Below are 25805 nucleotides of genomic sequence, written 5' to 3'. Positions count from 1 at the left end.
TCTGGTTAGGTAAAATAAATTTTGCATTCGAAGATGAAATGAACAATTTTGCATACTAGATTAGAAAGTTACTTTTTAACTTTGTAGTATATTTTAAAAGCATAACTTCAAAGTTACAGTATTTAAAAAAGCAAAAACACCTAAGCTAGCCTTATACTACAGCTAGCCAACTGCATTATACATTCCTCTTTTATTCTTTTTCTTCTTTTTAGTGGGGGGAAAAGGGAGCTCAGAAAGGGAGAGTATACATATCAGTCAATGGTATTCAATATGCACTGTCTGGAAAATGAACTATACAACTTGTGGATAAGGGTGGGAGGGGGAAACTGGGGAAAAGGGAAGGAAGGGGTAACATTGTCCTAAAGAAATGTAAACATGGGGGGGGATTGGGTGGGAGGGTGGGGGGAGGGGGGAGGATGGGAAGGCGAAACAAAGGAGGAGGCTACAATGCTTGGTAAGAAATATACTCATTATCTTGCCCATGTAATTGTAACCCTTCTGTACAGTATTTTCACAATAAAAAAAAAGAAATGTAAACATTCCCTGAATTGTCTTATGGTAAATCTCTGAACAACTTAATAATAACAATAAAATTATAATTTTAATTCCTCTTTTTTAAGCCACCACTTGTTGGCAATTTCCATGTCATTCTTTTGAACTGCCTGTATTTCTTTCACGGTTCATTATATATTTGCCCCATAAAGCTTTCCAGACCTAATCTCAAATAGCAGTTGAATTGCCATGCCTCAAATTCCTTTGTCTTTGAGGTATAGTCTACATCATAGCATTAGTATGTTTTCTTATACAATGTCTTGAAACTTACTTTTTTTAATAATGTATACCATTTTCTTTACTGTGTCTATCAAATAATTCCTACTTTCCTTGAGTTTAACATGTTTCTTTCTTACCCTAGAAAAATGTGCAGAGTAGAAAACATGCTCAAAATATTTTTTTTTCAAAATGTGGGTTTATTTCTTCAAAAGAGTTGGATTTAAACAAGAAACTGCAGATTCTGGATTTGCTGCAGCCATTCATCCTGTAAGCTTTGCTTCCTCTTCTTCCCCTAGACAGACCTAGAAATGGTCACTGAAGACCTTGCCCAAAAAGTTAATAGGCCTTACCTTCGCACACCCCGCCATAAGATCATCAAGGCAGCATGCCTTGTACAACAGAAGAGGCAAGAATTCCTGGCATCCGTGGCTCGAGGAGTTGCTCCTGCAGACTCTCCAGAAGCTCCAAGGCGCAGGTAAAAAGGATGTGCACTAAGCTACATGCCAGCACTTTTATTTTCCTATTCAACTCACATATTCCTAGAAGTTATTTATACCTCAAATGGATAGCTAATAAAAGTTACGTTCACTTTTTGGTGATTTTTTTTCCTTCAGTACTTGGTGTTTTTCTTGGTGGTTTTGTCTGTCAGTATTGAGTTCTTCATACTAAATTAAGCAATATTAATTTCACATTTCAGATGAACTCACTTCAAAGAGTATTCTTTGCATCATTTCAAATGTGTAATATATGAGATGACATGATAGTCTCAAACATGTTAGGGTATAGAACTTAGAAACTTGGCCTTGTTCTGGGCATATTTATAATTTTCTGTTAAAATATAAAGAAATGAGAAACTTGACATTTGTAGTTATATAGGTGGTCCATATTTGTTTTTTAAATTAACAGCAGTTGTTTTGGTTATTTTATATCAAATGCTTCTGTCATTATAATCTGAAGTATATTTTCTTATTTGTAAGAATTATAAGCATTATGAGCTGGTGCTCATGCCTATAAGCCTAGCTACTGAAGAGGCTGAGATCTGAGGATCACAGTTAGAAGCTAGCCTGGGCAGGACTGTCCATGAGACTCTTACCTTCAATTAACTTCCAGAAAACCAGAAGTGGAGCTGTGGCTCTAAGTGGTAGAGCATTAACCTTGAGCAAAAGAGCTCAGGGACCGTGCCCAAGCCCTGAGTTAAAGCCCCATAACCAACAACAAAAGAATTATAAGCATTTGAAATTCCAATGGCTCTATTATTTTTACATTAATGTTTATAAGATATTGTTTAAGCATAAAATAAGAACTAATCATATAACGTGGTGATGTTTTGCAATGTTTTTCCATCATTTTATATTTTAATAATTAATCTACTTTGATTAAGCAAGATATAAGCAAAAGAATTAAAAGTAATTAAAAGGACAAGGGTCTGGTTGTATGCACTTTATAGTACTGTTAATAAATCAAATGGTATGTCTAATTTCTTTGTAGCTTTGCTGGTGGAACATGGGATTGGGAATATTTAGGATTTGCATCACCTGAGGTAATTGTTTTGCGGGGAGGGACATGGCATTGGTTTGTTTTTGTATTTTTCTTTAGTGCAACCCTACTTGCACCTGCATGCTCATCTGGTCTGAGTTCTACTGAAATTATCAACAGTGCTTTACCTTCAGCTATTGAGTTGATTAGACTATCATATTGCCTGAGGCATTCCTTTTTATTACTCAATAAACAAATGTTAAGTATATGTACAAGATAAATTTTTGAAATATATCTTCTAATTTATTAGAACCATAAATTTTATAAATACATACAGACATTATAAATGTGTAAGTACTAAGATAGAAAACCTCATAGTAATATTGTGAAAGAAACTCTTTCTGCTTCCCTGTAAGACTTCACTCATTATTTTTGTTGTTGTTATTGTTATTGATATGCCATTTTAATATATAGATGTTCTAAAAAACTTAATATTACCAATAGCCGTGATTCAACTAAAAATAAGACTGAGTGAAAATCTTAGTCACATAGATTTCTGAGAAAGAAGTTGCTGCTGTCAATTTTGATTGTAGCAGTTCTCTCCACTTCTCTCTCCTTTGCTCTTTGTAAAAATGATAATATATTTGATACATATATCATAATGATCCTTCAACTCAATTCTTAAGAGAAAGAACAATGAAACCTTTATATTTACAGCCTATTTGATTTCTGAAACTGAAAAAAAAAACAAAGTGGTTACTATCCAAAATGATGATGGCTTATTTAAATCAGATACCTTTCTGCTCCTGGGGGTACTGTCACTCACCCTATGACCTTTTGTATTCATAGAGACATGCAAGAAAGTAATGACTTGAGAAAATAGATAGCTTGGAAAAAGAGAGGGACTGGGAAGGTGGCTCAATGGTAGAGCACTTGCCTTGCATGCCTGAGGCCCTGGGTTCCATTCCTCAGCACCACATAAGCAAAAAGAAAAAAGCGGGAAGTGGCGCTGTGGCTTAAGTGGTAGAGTGCTAGCCTTGAGCTGAAGAGCTCAGGGACAGCGCCCAGGCCCAGAGTTCAGGCCCCACGACCGGACCAGAAAAGAAAAAGAGTACATATGGGAAATTTTAATTGGCTTAAATTGCAAACAAAAATAATAATTATATATTTTTAAATTTTTGTATTATAAAACAAATTAAGAACCTTATTCTTTCCTATCTAGATCCTGGACTTATTACTTTATGCTGTAATGACAATTTGATGATATTTATGTAAAATTTCCCTTTTTTTTTTTTGGTCCAGTCATGGGGCCTGAACTCTGGGACTGGGCGCTGTCCCTCAGCTCTTCAGCTCAAAGCTAACGCTCTACCACTCAAGCCACAGTGCCCTTCCAGCTTTTTTCTTTTTGCTTATGGGGTGCTGAGGAATCGAACCCAGGGCCTCATGCATGCAAGGCAAGTGCTCTACCACTGAGCCACCTTCCGAGCCCCATAATTTTCCTTCTTAAAGGTGGAATAAACAAGCATCATAAAACATGAACACAGTTTTGCAAAAATTGAAACCTTTATCATTGTATTCACTTTCATCTCATAGGTTCTGATTTTGATATCACTTTAGGAATCTTGCAATATTTGGGCATGCTAATGTGGCTGTCACTTAAATTTGGTTTTGAGTTGATAAACTTGACAAAAATTGTTTAATTCTCTTTTCTTTAAAGTCTTTGGCATGTTGAAATCAAACTTTTATGTAAACTTTACTATGAATCTAAAGAATTACCACATATTGTGAGATTTTCAAATTTTATATATTGTATGACTATCTCAAGTAACTATCAGAATTATACTTCTAAAACTAACTCTTCCTTAATACGGATTCTAGAAATAAATAAATGTTACGAAACTCCAATAGAATTTTAGATTGAATTTATATTTTTTCACTGAAGTTAATTCAATATTACTCTCTTTGAATTCAATTTAATGAGGTCATGCTACACATAAATATTTGTGTCATGTCACAAGACAGTGGAAATCAATGGAAAGAGCAGTCTTAGTCTGTAGGACATGTGAATTTGAGTTCTAACTCATCTTTCTAGCTCTTAGACTTCCTTGATTACCCCAGAGAAAAGTATTTCATTAAGGTATTAATGAAATTGGTGCTCAGTAAATGCTGGTTGTTATATTTAAATTTTAAAAACCACTGCCAGCTTTTTTTCTTATAAATCTTAAGACTTCCTTTGTGTATATGTACACACAGGCACCAGTAACAGGTCTTGCTTGAACTTGGCCTTTCACTCTCACTTAGTTTTCTTGCTCATAGCTGGCACTATACCACTAGAGCTATTCTTGCCTTCCAGCATTTTGCTGTTTAATTGGAAATGGAGTTTCACAAACTTTTGTGCACAATTTAGCTTTGAACCAAGGTTGTCCAGGTGTCAGTCACCTGAGTAGCTAGGGCTATAGACATGAGCCTCTGATACCCAGCCAGTGTAAGTTTTTTCATCTTCTCTGTGGCCTTAATTTCTTCCATCACTTGGAGCATCCTGACTAAGCCTTTTCAAGCACTTACTTAAAGGACTTTATGATTCCTTGGAAATTTTCAGATACTTTTTTTCCTTTAAATCTCTTGTATCATGAGAGAAGGACATTTTCAATCAGAAATAATTAAAAATATAATAGGTTTCTTCTGCACTTACTTTTTTTAATTGAAGTTTGGTTTCTACTTTAGTAGGATGCTTCCTATTAGAATTAGAATCCATTAACCCAGATAGAGGAAGAAATGTAAATAAATTTTAGAGTGTACTCAGTGAGAGGGGGATTGCCTTGTGTGTAAAAGCTCTATATAATTATATTGAACTTCCTCAAATAACTGAGATAATCATCAACCTGTAATGTTTATAACTAGGAGACTCCACAGTGGTTCTCTAAATTAGTTTTCTTAGGCTGTCACACACCCTGACCTATCTCTTGTTTTCATTTCCTCTGTCACTGAAATCTGGTAAAGTACATTTATACACAGATAATAGTGAATATGTATAGACTAGGGAATACAGACTTTGGGAATAATAACCCTACCTTAACATGTTACCACAAATATATATTAGTCAAAGACATTTGTCTTAATCTAGGCTCTCTACACATGCTAAATCAAAAACACTTTATTTATGTTGTATATAACACTACCTATTGGCTAATAAGCAAAGAAAGCCCAGTAATAATCTTATTTTAAAGGTAACCTAACATTGTTATTTTAATCTAGTGATTTGTGAGATAAACACCATAGACCATTAAGTTCAATGTCTACCAAGTATCCAACACTATATATGTAGTCTGGTGTTCCCCTCCCTCCCACCATTTCATATATCATAGTCATTTGCTAAAAATTAGATTTAACATAAGGTAATAAAGTGGTTTTGTTTTAGCTATAATATTAGATAACATCAGGCATAAGAACTAACACTGAGTTATTGTCTAGTTTTGAGGTTTGCAAATATTCCCACTTGACACACTTGTAATGGTTATTTGAATTTTTGGTTTTATCTTTTTGGTTTTTGCTTGCTCTTCTCATTTCCTTGCCATGACACAACTTGAAGTTTCCTTTTGTACAGCCAAGTGATTTTATAATATGTATAAAATCACGCGTTTTCACTTTGGCAAAAGAATAGTTATTTTACTTGCATTTTAAGAAATTGCATGCTCTCCTGTATTTTATAACCTTTGGTTTATGCAGGAATATGCTGAATTTCAGTACCGGAGAAGGCACAGGCAGCAGCGTCGTCGAGGAGATGTGCACAGTCTGCTCAGTAACCCTCCAGAGGCTGACGAGCCCAGTGAAAGCACTTTAGGTAAGCTCTGGGATGTCACATGATTGCTTAGTTCTCCTCAGTTAGTTTTTAAAATAATTGATGTCATGTTTGCAAGTTTGTAATTTAGATTCATAATAAAAATGTAGATGCTTCTGTTGTCATGGGATACTGAAAACCAGAGGGAATAAGAACATAGGTTGTGGCCAGGCATCAGTGGCTCACACCTGTAATCCTAGCTACTCAGGAGACTGAGATCTGAGGATCGCGGTTTTATGCCAGCCAAGGCAGGAAGATCTGTGAGAGACTTATCTACAATTAACCACCAAAAACGTGGAAGTGGAGGTATGGCTCAAATGGTAAAGCACCAGCCTTCAGAATCCCTGAGTTCAAGCCCCAGTACCAGCACAAAAGAAGAAAAAAAGAATGCAGGTTGCAGAGGAGACCTCTATCTGGGTCTGTGATGCTGTCTGTGCTGTAAATTAGCTGTCTAACTTTGGTCAAGTCACCCTCTCTAACCTTCAGTAAAGAAAGCAATAATATCTCCTTGTAGACTCATTGTGGACACTAAATTTAGTAAAATATTAAAAACACCTCATGAGCACTCAATAAAACTATAGCTATTGATACTGTTACTATGTTCAGAATATTCCGAGCTATAGTTTTCCTAGAGATATTCTTTAAAGAAAGAGTCATTTTGCATGTTCACAAATAAAAAAAAATTAATGTAAAAAAAAAAAAGAGAGTCATTTTAATTACTTTTTAAGTGTTAAATTGTTAGTTGAAAATATACAAACTATATTGTCAGGTACTAAAGATTTGCTCTTCAGGATATTGTAGTACCCAAAATTTGTAAGGGATCTGAAGACTGTTGTAAGTTAAGAAAAATGAATGTAGCCCTGTACTTACAAAAACCTTATAAAGTACAAACATGTAAAAGCAAGCATGGATCCACGTGATTGTAATAAGTGTGTATTACTGCTTACAGTGAAACTAACTTGTTGAGAAATACCAGAAAGATCAAGTGAACATGTATACAGACACAGGTTTTTCCTGGCACTGAATGAGAAATTGTCAAGTTAAATAACAAAATGTATGGGAAAAGGGATAAATTTGTCACTAGATTTTCTGTGGTCTCAATTGCTTTGAAGCAGATATTCCAGAGAGTGGCAGTGGCCGCAGGCCAGGCGCATCCGTGGTAAGTTCTGCATCTATGAGTGTGCTGCACAGCTCCTCTCTGCGTGACTACACCCCTGCCAGTCGCTCTGAAAACCAGGACTCTCTTCAGGTAGCCTTGCTGAGCAGCCTCATGCCCATGTTGTTACCCTTGCTCTGTGTAGTGTGGTGTCCTACGTCTACTTTTCTTGCCTCCCTTTTTTTCTTCCATTATAATATAATTTGTTTCAAAGACATTGTACAAGAAAAGATTCCTATATTTCACATTTATCTTAGGTTATTTTTTCCCATTTAACATAGACAAAGAGAAAATTAGAAAATATGAATCTATAAGATGATTTGTATAGATAAAAAGTAATATCTGTTTAATAAAGGAAGAATGGCAAATCTGATTCAGTTAAATTGTTTTTCCTTTAGTCGTATTTTAATGTGGTTTTACTTTCTGTTACCTCAGGCTTTGAGTTCCTTAGATGAAGATGATCCCAATATACTTCTTGCAATTCAGTTGTCACTGCAAGAGTCTGGGCTAACCATTGATGAAGAAACTAGAGACTTCCTGAATAATGAAGCATCCCTAGGAGCAATAGGCACTTCTTTACCTTCCAGGCTAGACTCTGTCTCCAGGAATACAGATAGCCCACGGGCTGCATTGAGTAGTTCTGAGCTGTTGGAATTTGGTGACAGCCTTATGAGACTTGGAGCAGAAAGTGACCCATTTTCAACTGACACCTTGAGTTCACACCCTCTCAGTGAAGCAAGAAGTGATTTCTGCCCCTCATCCAGTGACCCTGACTCAGCTGGCCAGGACTCCAACATCAATGACAATCTTCTTGGCAATATCATGGCTTGGTTTCATGACATGAACCCTCAGAGCATTGCCCTGATTCCCCCAGCAACCACAGAAATCAGTGCAGATTCTCAGTATCCCCGAGACAAAGATGAGTCAGAAGGTGTGAGAAACATGGAACTGGTACCACCAGAAGAAGATTCAGTTTTTGATGCTGCTGTCAGTGAAAGTGGAGGAATCCAGATAGAAGAGAATCCTTTGGAAGAGAATATTCTGGCTGTGGAAACATTGGCACAAGCGGCTGAGAGTAATATTGAGGCAGCCAACAAAGGGAATGGTTCAGATGCTTCAAGTCAAACACCTCAAACTTCAAGGGACTGGCTTGACCAAGTACATTTAGTCTGAACTTCATATTTGGGCTCCTAATGAATGGCAGGTACAGATGGTATGCTAGGTGGAGTATGCTTTATAGAGATTTTGATCCACTTGATTCCAATCTAATTATACATCACTAATGTTAATATTGAATACAGAAGAGTCCCATTAAAGGTAGTTTCATCATCCATATAACCTTATAGGGAGTTTCTTTTGTACGTAACTGGATAGCTTTTTCCCTTGTTGCTGACAAAAAGAAAAAAAAGAGCTAGAGGAACACACATAAACAGGTTGTATTCACATTCTAAGAAAATTCAGTGCTCTGTTTAGCCTAGAGCTAATAATACTTAAATTGAACATTTAAAGCAAAGTTATACTCCCCAGTCTTTGTGTGGTTTTCTCTTTAAAAAAAGTTCATTTTAGAAACCTGGTTTGGACAGATGTGATAACATGTATGTCCTCAGTCTCTGTGTTCTTCCATAACTTTCTTCTTCCCTGTTTGTCTAAGCGATATGAAGTGAAGTATCCAAGGTTTCTCTCTAGTGCTCCAGTGTAATTAGTTTTAATTTTCACATGAATCAAAGATCTCTTCTCATGTCTATTTACAGTCCAATTGTGCCAAATCTCTGACTCGTGCGCTGACTAGCAAAGCATTCAGGTATGCGGTATCCTATAGCGTGCTCCAGGGCAGTGTCAGCGTTCTTGGGAGTGAAAGGTGCCACGCGGTAGCCACGATGTTCCAGATGTGATGGGCTTTGTTGCCGTGGAGACTGCATTTAAAGAAATGTAGCCTGTAGCTTAACGAAACCTAATGCTGCTGTTAAAAACAGTTTATTTTAATATTAAAATACAGTTGATTAGCAACAGCGGTGCTGTATTTTAAGAGACACTTTATTGGAAGTGCAATCATAGTTCTTTGTTTTCACAATTTTACAGTGCATTCTAATTACTAATGGGTGCAATTACTTTTAATGGTAAGTGTTTTATAAAATAGAAAAAGTGGAGTTTTCATGAGTTATAGTAAATCCCACAATTATTAAAAATTCAATAAAACATCCTGCGCAACATGTTACCGTGCCTTTGCCTAACCTAAATGGATAGTTGCCAGTTAAATAAGTTATTAATTCAAATTTCTATGTCTCTTCTGAAGTAACTATGCTATGAATTGCAAAGACCTCCATAAAACCACCCATGGCCTTGCCTTTACAGTAAATACAACTAATTGTTCAGTTTGCCTAACGAGCAAATGCTGACATGTGTTTGTTCACTTGCACAATATTCATTTGCTGTGTGATTACTGTTTAGTATTGAAAAAATCAACTTCCTAGTTATCAGTGTCTTATTACTGTGAAGAAACTACTGGTCTTAGTTGTAATAATGATACAATGGTACAGTGTGTAATTAAGACTAGAGTAAACTGTTGGAATGGCTGTTTACTTACATATTATCAGAACTAGCATAACGTAAGCAAACTAGATATATGCAACACTCCGTTTAATGTTTTGCCAGATTGTTACCAGAAATCTACAGAAACCAAAATTTCTGTACTGAGTTTGTACAGGCTAGTAAGTCCTTGGCCAGGCAAAAAGTCATATTTGAATATTGTTATCTACATGAATTGTGATTATAGTTGTTTACTTATTTCCTCTAAGACCTGCTTTTGAAATATCTTTCATTTTGAATTCATATGGCCAAGACACATTATATCAGAGTATCTAAAACCCCCCAGGTTCCTTAAGAAAAACTGTGGGAATTTTTCCTCTGCAGTGGATATCAAAATTTAACATTAGTTTTTATTTCTCTAATTATTGGAAACACAGATATCAATCCCTATTAAAATTAGTGGGAGGAAATATTGACTATCTGCAGTGTATTACTGTATATGAAGGCAAAATAGTCCATTAATGTATTTTTTACAAATTTATTTTGGATTAAAAATATTAACATCATTAAGATTTTAGACCAAGTTGTAATTCTTCCAGCAACACATTTGGGGTGTCTTGCGCAGCCATGGTGAAGAATAGGAGGGCACGTGGGAACGTGGATGTGGTGGGCCAGTGTCCTTGCACCGCTGCAGCATCCTTTGTTCCAGTGCTGGTCTCTCCTCGGCATGAAAAGTGATCGTTATCCAGTTTGTATTTCCTTCGTACATATTTTAAAAAAAAACAAACGACACAGTCATTGACTTTACAATTCAGTAATAAAGTTCGGCAAAGCCTATTTTGTAAACGTTAATTTTATAATGTAAAAAAATTAACCTTGACTTGTTATTTGCACTTTCATAGTCTATACTTGATACATTCCCACTTTATATACAGTAGGATTCTACAAACATAGAGATGTTTGGCCAAATGAATGCTGTTAATAATATGTAAAATTCTTTGATTAAACATTTATTACTTAAACTACTTCCATTTTGTCTCATTACATTATAGACATTGTTTTAAGCAAGTCAGGAAGCTTTAACTTTCTTCAAATTAAATATCTACAAAGGGATTAATTTAATTATTACCTGTAGTTGATTAGTGTCTAGTATTTTTACAGTAGCCCATTTGCTCAGCATTTCGTGTCCCACAGAGAAGCCTGATTAGCACTACAGGATAGTGTGCTAAAACGATATGACTTAGTGCTCATTTTTATTTTCCCCACTGCAATTTTCAGGAGAATAATGTTAAAATCTTGTTCTTGACAACTAACACACATACAAAAACACTATAGAACTTAGATATGTTTCTTTAGTTGCTTAGGGAAAATTTTTTCATATTAATAAAACAACCTGCTTCTCCATAACTTTTTCTGTTTTTTCTGAGTGACCAAATCACCCTTCAGCATCCTTAATTCACATCTGTAATTCCAGGCCACTAAGTCATACTTGATGGGTGTCTGCCACTGGTAATTAAAATCATATGGTTTTATATATGCCTTTCATTGTGTGGATCTGATCCATATGCTGAATTATCCCTTAAATGGTGTTTATTGCAGCCTCATTGTTGCAGTCCTAGATACTCGTTGCCTAAACTGTTATGAATTAAACTCTGAGACTAATTAAAGTTTGGTTGTAATTTTTAAAATTACAGTTGTGTCTCTAAAGAGTAAAACCTTGCAATGTAAATACTAAACACAACATAGACATTGGGAAGTAGTTAGGCCAAAAATATTCCATAGGAAAAAAACACCTGTATGCCCAGCTCTTAACACTGAGAGATAGTCTCATCTCAGCATTGTGCCAGTGGCACAATGGATCATCCTAGGAACATGCGTATTATTGTTATTATTGTTGTCTTGGCCATCTCCTTAACATCATCAGATCCAGTGGATTTCCAGAAAGACAGAAGTACTCTTTCTAGACCGAACTTTGTAACAGTTCTTATTTAAAACCTGTGTAATAGTAATTCTCCTTAAAGAAAGATGGACCACAAAGTTTCCTTTAGCTCCCAGTTCTTTCATCTTTAAACTATGATTTGGTAATATTATTGATTAGACTATTTGTCATTTCTTAACCCCTTCTCTCAAAGTTTTTATTTATTGCACAGTTTTTAGGCAGATTAAGAGGTAAATACATGAGTGAATAGGACAAAGCAGAAAAGTATAATAACTGGAAGAGGCAGACCTCTTGGGTCTCTTGTGCCATATATCCTGCTCAGTTTGGTGTGCCCGACTACATAGCTTTAGCTACTTCGTCTAAGCCAAATCTCCGGATTCATGTAACTAAAGACATTGAGGACAAGGGCTAAGCCTGACATTGAGGTCAAGGGCTAGGCTTAACTGCTTGCTATAAAAGTAGTTTATTCCTCATGCTCAGTATTCTTCAGCTACAACACAAAACATGCCCAGCGTCTTACCCAGACCTGTTGGGTTGCCCCTGTGGAATCAGAGATGGGAAGGAACCAGAGTAACAAATGTGCTGGTGGGCATTCTGCATGTGTGAAAAAGTCCTTTCCCTCTGGCCCAGGTGTCTCGTGTCTCTATTAAGACGCTAAAGTCTTCAATCTCAATTTGACACAAGTGATGGAATGCTGATAAAACATTATTTTCTGGAAAAGACACTACCAACCATAGGGGAACCAACACTAAGGATCTGGTAGAGAAGGTTGTCACCTAAGTGGTGGATCCCATTGCCCTTATGTTCAAAGGCTTAGCAACTAGAGGAAGGATGGAAACAAAATGTCCAAATGGTCCCTTCATGGTTAACTCCAGCAGGCAGACACAGGGATGGATGTTTTTGTAACCAGCAGGAAGTTCTAAGCGTCTAGCTGAGAGGCAGTGAGGCCAAGGCTACTAAGTCAAGTAGTCCCTCATGGTGTCTAATCAAGAGCTCTAGAAGAGTTTGAGCTATAGAGTGACAGCACTATTCAAATGGAAGTGAGCACAAAGCTGCCTGTAGATGTACAGCAGGCTACCCTCACGACCCTGGCCCCTGCCACAGTTGATGTAAGTGTCCATAAGGAAAAAGTGCTGGGTGCAAGGATGACAGGAAGTACCAAAGACTTGGAGGCAGGGGAGTAGAAAGACTGCAGGTCCAAGGGTCCTGGTTTTCTAGCTGCTGCGGCATCATCACTGCCTTAGGACAGTAATTGAGTCCTGGCCCTGGAGCAAGAGCTACGGAAGAAGAGAGGCTGCATCTTCTCCACAGCTGGCCACCTGTAGCTTGTACACATTCACAGTTCTTCCTGATATTCCTGTAGTGGAAATAGTTTGGAGACATGTTCTGTGATGGGGGAGGGAAGCTAAAGGGACCTTATGGTTGGGATTCCTTTGAGTAATTCAGTGCTATGTGACTTCCAGGTGTTAATAATAGGATTGATACATAGTAGCCCCACAGCCTGCTTCATAGTATCAATGGGTTTCTCTCTTTTAAAGGCTGCCACATACCAAGGAGGACTGACTGAGCCCTGGGGCTTTTTTGAGCATATTGCCCTCTACTTGATGAATCTTCCAGTGCACCCATTTTGGAAGAAAAAAAATACAGCTGTTTTACCTGCCTAAGCACTTACAGCTGAGCCTTGACCCATGGAAGCTTTAAGACTTCCTGATCTGACATCTTGAGTTTGGGGTGGATCAGCTCAAATTGGAGAATTAAATAAGATGGAAAGAGTCTAATAGGTCTTGCTAGTCAAGAAGACATTGTGTATTTGAGAGTGCATGTAGCTGGGCCTTACTAATATATTTCCATTCTATCTGGAAAATGAATGCTGCCTCTTTGATAGAAATTTTGTTCACAATTCACTGCCTAAAGCCACTAGCTTAGTGGGGATCCCAGGCAGCAGAACAAGTAGGCTGCATTCAATTACTTTGCAATGATTCCTACTAAATTCTAGCAAGACTTTTTTTTTGTAGCTATAGATAAAATAACCATGGTAAAGCAAAGAAACAGGAGTAGCTAAAACCTTAGAAATGTATCCAATTTCAGAACCACAGTAACCACTACTAAGATACTAGTGGAGAGATAAACACTTAGATTGATGGAATAGAACAGAGAATCCGAAATAGCCCTGACCAGAAATTTTTAACTGATTTTTAAAAATGATGCTGGATCAGCTGGTTGGTATAAAGCTGGGGAAAATATGAATGAACCTGTCTAAACCTTACTGCTCATATAAAGTTTAAAATGAGTGGAAGTGCCAGTAGTTCTTGCCTATAATTCTTGCAATTTGGGAGGTTGAGATTAGGAGAGTGACTTTGAGACCAGCCTGGGTACAAAAAAAAAAGTGTTCAACCCATAGCTAGGCACAGAAGCAAGCACCTATCTTCACAGCAGGAGGCTAAAAAAGGAGGCTCTCAAAACTGGACTGTGTAGTGAGTTCTGGGTCAGCCTGAGCCTGGTAGTAAGACTCTCAAAAAAAAGAGGTGGGGGACATCAATCAAGATGCATTATACTCACTACCTGACTTCTAGAATTGAAATCCCTTGTACAGAAGTAAAAATGAAACAAAAATCAGTATGAAGAAAAATTTAAGTCCATGGGTATGAATAGAAGGCGCTTGTCAAACTGCTTAGTGCTAGTGGATTGCTAGGGCCTGTGTTGGTGTTATAGAAAATATAACCTGGAGACTTCTATAAATTCTCTTTCCTGTGCAAAACTCTTCTGTCACTCTTTCCTGGATATCTTGAGATATGCTATTGGATTTGTACTACTGCTGACATTATGTTCAGTTTTACACTTTTCTCAGAAGATAAATTTCTAGTACTGAGAACAAATTACTCATTTGATAAACAGCCTAATAGGTATACCTTGCTCAGTCTGTATGAAATGCTTCTCAAAAGACTGACAAGCACTACAAGTTCTTTTGGTCGCCAGCCCTCCTGAGTGGCACGTGCAGTAAGGCTCCTACAATAGGTTCCATGTGGGTGGGAATGTGCTGGCCCAGCAGTGATGTGGGGTGCTGTGCTGGGATAGCAGAAGCTCAAGAGAACCAGCAGCCTCGTGTGCGCCTGAAGGGTTTTCTGAATGCCCGGGAGAATATGCTAAACCTCCAGCTTCCCAGTTGCATTCGCCTTCTTGTATGAAATTAATTCACTGAGCCTTTTATACCAAAGCCTTCACCAATGCCTACACAGTGGCTTTGTTTAGGGAGCCAGGATCAAGAGTCCTCACAGTTTGTTTGTTTGTTTTCTACTCATGCTTCAGATGTGAATTATGTAGTCCAGGATTTTCCTGGTAATATTGGGACTACAAAATGCAATATGGAATTCAGCTTGAATCCCCTCATGAGAAAGCAACCATAAAAATTGTAAGGCACAGAATCTGATGTTCAGGAATTAGGCAGTGTATAGGGGTTTGTATTCCTCTCTCTCTTCCTCATAATCTATAAATTTCAGCTAACTCTCAGCATTCCCTCTGTTGGTACTTTTGGTGGATTCATCTCTGACTGGCGTTCTCATGCACCGTCCAGGGGTGTAGGATCCAGTGTTCTCTAGTTCCCCATCCCCCAGCGTAAGCACTGCAGAATCCAATTCTCCCGCCTTCTATTCCTAACTTCTTACCTCTACCCCAAGAAGGTTTCACAGGTAACTGACAGTCCTGCCAATGGCCTGTCTGAAGCCATCCCTAGTTTGTCCCATGTCCTAGCACCTTTACTTCTGCCTTCAAACAGGCACAGATTTCCCCGTTTTCTGGAAAATTAAGAGTAAAAGCACAACTTTTCCCTATCCCTCCCCGCTCCTTCTCGCTCTCCACCAGGTGAACATGTCTATCTTGCTAGGCACTTCTGGCCTCTTGTTCCACCCCAACCATTCCTGATGTCTTCTCCATACCACTGGGGTTGGTCCTTGCTTCAAATGGTCATTTTCAAATCCATTGGCTCTGTTACTAGTTTCATTGTGTCTTTATGTTTTTCTGTAAAGAGCCTCAGGAAGACTCCAGGACTTGAGACATAACACTAAAAGAATTGCGTCCACACCTCCCTGAGGCTCTGGGCTGCCTCCACTAGATTACATTCTAGCCACTTTCACATCTTGGTTAGTAATACTCTCTCTATGCTTTCTGTTTCTGAATTCTGGGCATTCCCAGAGTTCACCCTTTAGGATCTCCTTTCCTTTCCCCTCACTCCTAGCAAGCAGTTAGATGTCTCAGCTCCGGTTCTCAGCAAATTGAAATTGCCCCCAATTCTGTATCTTTAAGTCCTGAACTCCAGCTCTTGCTCTTCCAAGTTGTTTTTACATATTGAAAATATCTAAGCCTACATTTATCACCTTGCCTTACTAGTCCCCAAGCCATGTCTTCCTTACAGTGGCCTTTTTTAGTGATAATTGCCCAAAGGGAAAACTATGACTTCTCCTGTTCTGAGATCCATCCACACAGCAGCATGATCAAGATGATGAATGAATCACTCTACCTACCCCATTTAGCACCCTAGGTCTGCCCTTCACTGCCATAAACCTAAGTTTTGTTAGCCTTCATTCTGACCCCTTCTGCCTTCTCTCTTTTCTACACTAACCCACCCCCATAACTACACTAGTTCTAAAGTCATACTGAACTGAAAACTTTGTGCCTACACGGTTTGGGGGACTATTTGAGGGCCCTCATCGGGCACAGCCATTTTTCTAGTTGCCTTCCCTGTTCCCTGAAGCACACAGGAGTGGGCCTGCCCAGTGCTTTGTTCATCCTGCAGCCTTGACACGTTCTTCCCGCTGGGACAAACACCAAAGACTGCCTGGCCCAGAATTTGAAACTAGAATAGATGAGGCAGGGATGCCGGTGATGGATTTGGAAGTGTAAGCTTTTACAGCTGAGTGAAATTTTGTCTCACCAGGTATCTTACTCCATCCAGCTGTGAGGCTCTAGGACAGAGGTACAGATCTATACAGAATATGAATTTCAAGAACATAATCAGAACATATTTATAAAAGCTGGGCGCCAGTGGCTCACGCCTGTAATCCTAGCTACTCAGGAGGCTGAGATCTGAGCATCGTGGTTCAAAGCCAGCCTGAGCAGTAAAGTCCGTGAGACTCTTATCTCCAATAAACCACTAGAAAACCAGAAGTGGTGCTGTGGCTCAAGCGGTAGAGCGCTCGCCTTGAGCTGAAGAGCTCAGGGACAGTGCCCAAGCCCAGAGTTCAAGCCCCATGACCGATAAAAAAAAAAAAATGTTACAGGACTTAGTTAAGGCACATAGAGATTCAGTTTTTCAAGATGAAAAGTTATAGAAATTAGTTTGTGCAGTAACAGATACCTGACACTCCTAAACTGTACACTTAAAAATGGTTAAGTTGGAGCCAGACACCAGTGGCTCATAACTGCAATCCTAGCTATTCAGGAGGCTGAAATCTGAGCATCTCAGTGTGAAGCCAGCTTGGGCAGGAAAGTCCTTGACACTCTTATCTCCAATTAACCATCACAAAGCCAGAAGTGGAGCTATGATTCAAATGGCATCAGCCTTAAGCAAAAAGTTAAGGGACAGTGTCCAAGCCCTGAGTTCAAGCACCATACTGGTGTATGCATGCACATGCACACACATGTGAGCACACACACACCCTAACTGCTAAAAATATTCCCATAGAATATAAGACAAGAAAGGTAAATTTAGGTTTCTGTAATCAGTTTTATTCAAGTAGAAAGCTGTTATTTACAGCTTTCAAATAGTGCCCCAAAACAAAGCATTGAGCATCTTTAAAACAAATATTTATGATACTCATCTTTTGAATTTATATCAGAAAAAAATCTCCCCTAGAAGTTTTTGTTATGTGATACTAGAATGAAAACTGCAACAGCTACTATCTACACAACACTTAGATTCATATGGCCAGAAGTAAGTATCCTTAATTTTTTTTTCTAATGAAAGTGCTTAGGAAGTGGTAACTTTTTCATGCCTGAACCTGGTACCAACTCACACTGTCCCTCCTTCCCTCTTCTCTTACCAGTGCAAGCCTATCTGGGCCAGAAGACTACCTCCCCAATCCAATCAGTTGCAAAATAAAAAGGAAAAGGTTGACAATGTCCAAGTAGATGTTCAGGGCAGCAAAAATATACTCTTCAGGGTCCAGAGAATAATGGTGACGTCCTCCCACCATAATTTGCACATCCATCACCAAGTACTTGGAAAAGAGAGAGAAGAAAAGTTAGGTACCAAATTGTACATGAATATTAAATAGCTATCTTAAATGGTCTGGAAAATCATTCTAGCATTGAGAAAATGCTGCAGAAGGTCAGTTTGTGGCTAAATGTTATTCTTAAAGACCTCAATCAAACAAGAGGACCCTGAATTTGTGCTCTATGAAAGTAAGTGCTTTTTCTTTCTGAAGGCTTTGGGACTTAAATCTGTGCACTCCCTTTGATGTTTGAATGGGGAAAAAAAAAGCTGTATATTGGCTGATGACATGGACCAGATGGACAGAGTGGACACCCAGATAAAGTACAAACTTCTTTGTGATTCCTCACCTCCAAGTTCTCACTAAACTGAGACCACAATAAAGCTGGCTTGTAGACTCACACAGAGTTTAACTGAGTTCTTAGAGGTTTGGGTGACAACAAACGATGTCATTTGAGAATGGCTTTGTGACCATTCTAAAGTAGAATGGGAAGGAGTGGGAACTCAAATGTGGTTCAATAATCCCCAAAGAAAACGTGTCAACTCAACTACAGTAAGTGAAATTATGAGATCCTAAAAACATCAAACAAGGTTAGAGAGCATCTTTATCCTTGTTTTTGCTACATAGTAAGGAGACCTGGACATTGTGTGGGCAGTGAAGGGAGAAGGGAAAACTGACTAAGCCACTTGTGTCCAGTGCTGGAAGGCAGAGCCCATCAGACAGACCAGCACTAACATCAGAAGGAATTTCTGGGGGTAGTGGGGGGTGGCTGGGAAGGTGGCTCCGTGGTAGAATGCTTGCCTTACATGCATGAGGCCCTGGGTTTGATTCCTCAGCACCACATAAGTAGAAAAAGCTAGAAGTGGTGCTGTGGCTCAAGTGGTAGAGCGCTAGCCTTGAGCTGAAATGCTGAGGAACAGCGCCCAGGCCCAGAGTTCAGGCCCCAGGATGGGAGGGAAGGAGGAAGGGAGGGAAGGAGGAAGGGAGGGAAGGAGGAAGGGGGGGAGGGAGGGAGGAAGGAAGGAAGGAAGGAAGGAAAGAAGAAGGAATTACTGGGGTTTGAATGATTCTTTAGCCCATGCTTAGAACAATGTCCACTTCAATGAAACTCTGTCCTTGGGAATACAAGCATTCTCTCCCTGCTAGGTTCCATGTAGGTTTCTAAGAATGGGGAAGGAAGGCTGAGGATGGACATGTCCTAGATGGCTTCACACTAAAATCATGACAAATCATCTCATTATGTGGGAAGGGCCCAGTTAGAGTAGGTGGAATTTGAGCCTTGGAGGGAGGAAGGACAGGACATTCCACAGAAGGCAATTGAAGGGAATCTCATGAATCCCGGGGGCTGTCCACGCCCTGCTACCCCTTCCACAAGTCTCTTTCCAGCTAGGCTGACCAACCCCTCTGATTTCCCAAGGACTTTTGAGTGTCCTGGGAAACTCCTCAGCCCCAGGCAAACTAGGACATTCAGCAATTCCCCCACCCACCCACACCAAAAAAAAAATAAAACCACCCTGGGCTGAGTACCCAGCTTTGCTCTTTGCCTCTTAGTCTCAGTCTGGAATCCTAACTCCTAGGAAGTGCTTTTCCTTCTTCTTCCCCTCCAGAGATCCCTAAGTTTATCTTGTAAAAGGAGAATGACAACGTGCTGAATTGTGAGCTACAAGGCTTATCAGGAAAGCTTGTGTGCTGGTGTGCTGGAAGGCAGATAGGAAAGAGGCAGAAGAGGGCCAGCAGAGGATTAAGCTGTGGCCAGTCTGCTCCATGGAAACTAGAGCTTAGAATGCTATCGCAAACACCTTCAACCCATAGGGAAACTCCAGGCAGGCTTCAGACTCATGCGAGCATTTCAAAGTGCAGTGCTCTGCCTCACCTCACAGGCGCAAACACACCTCTTACAACCTCTTACCTCTTGTGGTAGTTAAAACAGACACAAGACAAACAGCTAGAAAGGGAAGATTCTTCCTACCTCTAGCTATCTGTTTGGTGTTGGGCAACCTTCAAGAGTTTTTGCTCAGCCTATAAATGGAGGACAGAATATCAGCCTACTTTCGTGTGAAAACAAATTGCCTGAAACACGCCATGAGACAGAGCAGCCAACATCACACACAAAGGTTGAGCACACAAAATAAAAGAAGACTGGTATAGATCAGTTCCTTTTATACTAGGAGAAGAAATGAGCAAACAATCTCCTGGTATAAATTTCTTCCAAGATAAGACATAATTACAACAGCAATGTAAAGAAATACAATGAAACAAAATGTAGATGGTTAAATAATTACTGATGATTATAGGGCTTATTATACCATATTTGAGTATGTTTAGAAAATTTCAAAATAAAGAAATTTCTTTACCAAAAAAACCTTAAGAGCTGTAGGTTTAGATTAGTAGATATTTTCCTAGCATGCACAGTACCCTGAATTTTAGCCCTGATACCATAACAAAGCTTTAAAAATCCTAAAAGAGATGACATGATAAAAACAAAAAAATAGAATACCACACAGTTCTTTAAAAGAATCAGACCCAGGTCTGTTCATAAGTGGAGTACATTATTATTACTATTATTAGTAGTAGTATATTGCCTGGGGCTTGAACTCAGGGCCTGGACACTCTCTGGGCTTCTTTTACTTAAGGTTAGCACTCTACCACTTGAGCCACAGTGCTACTTTCAGCTTTTTCTGTTTATGTGGTACTGAGGAATTGAACCCAGGGCCTCATGCATGCCAAGCAAGCACTCTACCACTAAGCCACATTCCCAGCACCACACCCCCCATTATTTTTTAAACGAAAAAAGAAGAAGAATGCTACTTATAGTATGACTCCATAAATATAAGAGGAAATGGTGCATTTATTAAAGAAACTCAGGGGCTGGGAAGGTGGCTCAGTGGTAGAGCGCTTGCCTTGCATGCCTAAGGCCCTGGGTTCGATTCCTCAGCACCACATAAGCAAAAAGAAAAAAAAGCCAGAAGTGGTGCTGTGGCTCAAGTGATAGAGCACTAGCCTTGAGCTGAAGAGCTGAGGGACAGTGCCCAGGCCCAGAGTTCAGGCCCCACGACTGGACCCAAAAAAAAAAAAAAAAGAAACTCAGGCAGGGTTCACAGAAACTTCTATCAAGTGTTATCCTTTGAGAGAGAGTAAGAAGAGGATTTTTTTTCATTTTGTAATGTAAAAATGTACATAGATAACTTTTTAAATAAAATGTTTCTTAAAATAACCATAAAAAGACCAGGTACTCGTGGCTCACACCTGAAGTCCTAGCTACTTAAAAGGCTGAGACCTGGAGGATTGTGGCTGTGGTCTGAAGCCAGACTAGGTAAAAAATGTCTTAAAACTATCTCTAATTAACCAGCAAAAAGCCTGTCTGGAAGCATGGCTAAAGTGAGGAGCACTAACAGCAAAGAAACTAAATGAGCTTGAAGCTTGAATTCAAGGCCCTAGTACTGCTGCTGCTACTGCTACTACTATTACTACTACTACTACTACCACCAATAACAACAACAACAAACAAAAAAAACACAGTGAAAATAGAACAGCAAGAGATGGGACTAAGCCACACATCAGTGGATCACACTTGTAATCCTGACTACTCAGGTAATTGAGAGTTGAGCAACAAGATTTGAAGCCAGCCTGGGCAGGAAAGTCATGAGACTCTTATTTCCAACTAACTACTCAAAAAAAAAAAAAAAGTCACAAGTGGAGCTGTAGCTCCAGTGGTAGAGTGCTAGCCTAGAGCAAATGAGCTCAGGAACAATGCCCAGGCCCTGAATTCAAGACAGAAAGAAAAAGACAGAGACAGAGACAGAGAGAGATTCTCAGTTGTATCAGCAGTGACATCTGCTAGTTCCCTGCAGAAGTTCCTGCAAGAAAGGTATAGGAATATGACAAAAACCGAAACCACACTCTGCCACAGTAAACTTCCAGTCTTATAAATGATCCCTCTGTCTCTTCTTAAACATTGACTCTCTCAAGAAAATCCATGTTTTCATGTGTCAGAATGGCCCTCCAGCTCTAAGAGTGCTGCTTGAAAACAGAGGCAGGGCGCTGCTGGAGTTGCCAGCAAATCACTGACTCCCCATGATCAGGACACAGGCCTATTCATGCACATGCCACATTTTTCATCAGAGAGGGGGGGATGGACTTACGAGGGAGAACACCAGAGCCCCAAGTGCAGCATACAGTAGATGCAGCCACTGCAGAGAGAGAGAGAGGAAACAATTGTAGCTTAATAGGATTTGGAATAACAAAAGGGCTCACTTAAGTCACCGTTATCAAATAAGGACCTGATATTTAAAGTCAGGGCTGGCGCTGTGGAGTCTCACCGGTCTGGCCTTCTCCATGTCACCTTTGCCCCTTAATTCCCTGGGGGAACTCTCCAAAGGAATAATTGAATTTCTCTGAACTTCTTTCCTTATCAATAAAAGAGACACGTACTTTCAGCAATGTTGTAGGAGTTCTATGTGATGCCTATATGAAAACCACATAGGCCAACATCTGACATCCAGCAAGAGCTCATAAACAGAGTAAAGGAGAAAACACTGGACTTGAACACTAAGGAGCCTCCTTCAGGCTGCTAATGGAGAAAGCCAAGGAGCCCATCTCTCTCACAACTGCGCCTCCCAACACATGGGAGGAGTCAACCTGCCCCCCTTCAAGCAGGGTTACTACAAGGTTCTCTGGGTGGAAGAACTGTCATCTAGAGTAGGAGCCCAATATTCACCCACTAAATCCATTTGTAGTACCTCCACAATGATGGTAGCCACTAGGATGGACTTTACAGATCTTCAGGTACACGGAGGGGAGGGGAGGGGACCATGGGCTCCAGCTGTTGGGCTGTGTAGCCACTGAAGTCTGTCTTAAGCAACTTACATACCACACCACTGGCTGGAAGCAGCCAGGCCTTTCCTGGGAGAGATGAGGGCCTTGCTGAGCTTTCTAAGACTTCATCATGTCTACAATGCTCCCACCCAACCTGCCTTCACCTGCAGGTCAAGTGTGCCATCCTGGGCTGCCAACTGAAAGAGCTTTTAGGCTCCTCACTTCCTTTCTTTCATGGGCCTTTTTACTCTTTTTTTTTTTAACATTTTTTATTATTATCTTTAAGAAGTTGTACAAAGAAGTTCCCATTCTACAAAACAGACACCTTGTGGTGTCTGACAACATTGTCACCCATCGCTCCCAACCCATCCTTTCTTTCACTTTTCTTTTTTTTTAACTTGAGATTAGGTGATCACAAAAATCTCACATATTTCACAGTATTGTGGAATTAGTGATACTTAAAGTCACAAACACATTTTAACCTTCACAAGGCAAATTGTCATTATCATGGTCTATAAAGTTGGTGAATTTTATGAGCTTTGACAATACAATTATTTCTTCCACATCAGGTGATGTTTATACTTTTTTCCTTTTGCTTAGTGTAAGCTGTTCCCTCATTCCCTCTCATTCCTCCCTTCCCATCGCTGTCTTTGAGTTGCTTAGTTCTTTTTCATCTATGCTTTCTACTCTTAAAACTCCTTACACGCTTAGCCCCAAAAGACATGTCTGCTTCTCACAAGGCCCAGATGCACACAGCCAGTATTTCATCTATACTTTTAACAATGTTTTAAGGGTTTTTCCCCAAAAGCCACTTACATAGGAGTGTACGAAGATTAAGATAATTCCATAGATGATAAGAATGAAGAAGAAAACAAACAGCATTCCACTTAGCATGGTGAAGTCCCACTGAGGAAACACAAGCAGCACAAACAACTCCATTATCATCTAGAAGGAATGTTTAGAGATGCATTTTATCCCCCAGAGATAGGAACCAGCCCATTGCTAACAATTTTCCTTGGTAAATTCAGAAAGTATGAAGCTCCATTAACTCCCACTGGAAATGGCCACATAAAAAGGATTACATTGACTGGGATTTGCATGAGGAGGGGGAAAAACATAGGAGTATGGGAAGAAATGATGGAAGCTACAATTGACATTGGGTGCTTGGGAACTCATTGTACTAATTATTTTTGGTATTCATATGATATTTTCTCTTATATAAAAGGTACATCCACTAAGTAGGATTTAATGTGTATGTATAGTACGATCAGAATTATTTATATTTTTAAGAGCATATGCACAGAAAATATTGATGAAAAATACCAAATGTTATCTGGGTATTTTCACAAATATATATGTATATATATTTCATAAATAAATATATATATATGTATATATATACATATATATATATATATATATATATATATCAGAAGTGGTACTGTGGCTCAAGCTTCAGAGTGCTCACCTTGATCTGAAGAGCGCAGGGACAGTGCCCAAGCCCAGAGTTCAAGCCCCATGACCAACCAAAAAAAAATTATATATACCATATATTACATTAATTATATTATATATGCTAACATATTATATCTTGATATATTACATATCAACACATTATATATTAAAATAATATAAATTAATATATTTTATATTGTTTATATATTATCAATATATTTATATAGTATATTGCTATAATATTAATATTTAATATCATATATAGTTATATTATTATGCTAATCATATCAAATTGAGATGTATACATATATAAAAATCTATACTAAGCTTCCATAAGGGATAATAATTCCTTTGTAATTGTAAATTTTGGTTTTGCCTTTATAAATTAGTGAGCTAAATCAGCTTGGGCAACCAGGAATTTTTTTTTTCCAGGAAAGGAATCTTTAATCACTCTTCTCAGCTTATTGACTAGATGAAAATGTAGGAAAAGTGGCTCATGCCTGTAATCCTAGCTACTCAGGAGGCTGAGATCTGAGGGTCACATTTCAAAGCCAGCCTGAGCAGGAAAGTCCATGAGACTCTTTTTTGGGGGGGAGGGGGGGTCCGGTTGTGGGACCTGAATTCTGGGCCTGGGCACTGTTCCTCAGCTCTTCAGCTCAAGGCTAGCACTCTACCACTTGAGCCACAGCACCATTTCCAGCTTTTTTCTTTTTGCTTATGAGGTGCTGAGGAATCGAACCCAGGGCCTCATGCATGCAAGGCAAGCGTTCTACCACTGAGCCACCTTCCAGCCCCTCCATGAGACTCTTATTTCCATTAAACCACTAGAAACCAGAAGTGGCACTATGGCTCAAGAGGTACAGCACTAGCCTTGAGCTGAAGAGCTCAGGGATAGTGTCCAGACCCAGAGTTCAAGCACCATGATAATGATCGACCAAAAAAAAAAAAAAAAAAGGAAAAGATCTTCAGGACTGAGAAAGATAGGATGATGAAGTAAACAAAGGCAGCCAGAACTGAAAAACAGTTCTGGCTGAAAAGACTTCACTAAATCTCAAGGAGCATCTTAGGGCTGGAGAGACTTTGACATCACAATTAAAAGAGAATAGTTCTGGCAGGGATCCTCCTGCACTCCAGGATGCTGTCGTGTTTACCTGGCTCCCCAAGGCCCTGGATTTGACCCACAGCACTCAGAGAATGGAAAGAAAGAGCCAGGCACTGGTGTCTTACACATGTAATCCTAGATACTCAGGAGGTTGCAATCTGAGGATCACAGTTGGAAGCCAGCAAAGCCTGTGAGACTCTTCAAATAATCCACCAAAAAGCTAGATGTGGAGCACAAAAGCTCAGGGAGAGTGCCCAGGCCCTGAGATCAAGCCCCAGTATTGGCACAAAAAGAAAAAGAAAGAAAGAAAGGAAGAAAGAAAGGAAGGAAGGAAGGAAGGAAGGAAGGAGAGAAAGAGAGGGAGGAAGGGATTAAAAAAGGGAGAAATAGTGCTGAATTATATCTTGGGGAATCTTGGCACTTTTGGGTGCTAGCCTTTGAAGTTTAAACTCCCTGTATGAGGCCAGGCCCAGCAGGGAATAGATGGGGCACTTAAATAGGATAATTGAAAAGGTTTGCAT

At 39.3% G+C, this 25805-nt stretch overlaps 2 protein-coding genes across 5 annotated transcripts in view; one reads left to right on the top strand and one right to left on the bottom strand.

Moving 5' to 3' along the window:
• The window catches only part of Ankib1 (ankyrin repeat and IBR domain containing 1), a 100428-nt gene extending 89635 nt beyond the window's left edge, over nt 1-10793 (top strand). Inside the window, exons 16-20 of one of the 4 annotated variants that reach the window (XM_013026040.1) lie at nt 1068-1246; nt 2260-2311; nt 5992-6088; nt 7201-7334; nt 7677-10793. In XM_013026040.1, the coding sequence (XP_012881494.1) occupies nt 1068-1246; nt 2260-2311; nt 5992-6088; nt 7201-7334; nt 7677-8414 (1200 nt within the window). In that variant the 3' untranslated portion in view covers nt 8415-10793. Of the gene's footprint in view, nt 1-1067; nt 1247-2259; nt 2312-5973; nt 6089-7197; nt 7335-7676 lie in introns of all 4 variants that reach the window. The other 3 variants (XM_013026039.1, XM_013026038.1, XM_013026036.1) reach the window with 3 other exon arrangements.
• The window catches only part of LOC105992903, a 34554-nt gene continuing 17735 nt past the window's right edge, over nt 8987-25805 (bottom strand). Inside the window, exons 8-13 of the mRNA XM_013026002.1 lie at nt 23544-23633; nt 22055-22102; nt 17773-17918; nt 12866-13063; nt 10373-10526; nt 8987-9154 (exon numbers count right to left, since the gene is read on the bottom strand). Of these exons, the coding sequence (XP_012881456.1) occupies nt 8987-9154; nt 10373-10526; nt 12866-13063; nt 17773-17918; nt 22055-22102; nt 23544-23633 (804 nt within the window). The remainder of the gene's footprint in view (nt 9155-10372; nt 10527-12865; nt 13064-17772; nt 17919-22054; nt 22103-23543; nt 23634-25805) is intronic.

Source organism: Dipodomys ordii, unplaced genomic scaffold (genome assembly GCF_000151885.1).
Source record: "Dipodomys ordii isolate 6190 unplaced genomic scaffold, Dord_2.0 Scaffold90, whole genome shotgun sequence".
Classification (NCBI taxonomy): domain Eukaryota; kingdom Metazoa; phylum Chordata; class Mammalia; order Rodentia; family Heteromyidae; genus Dipodomys; species Dipodomys ordii.
This window is presented reverse-complemented; position numbering and strand designations above follow the sequence as displayed.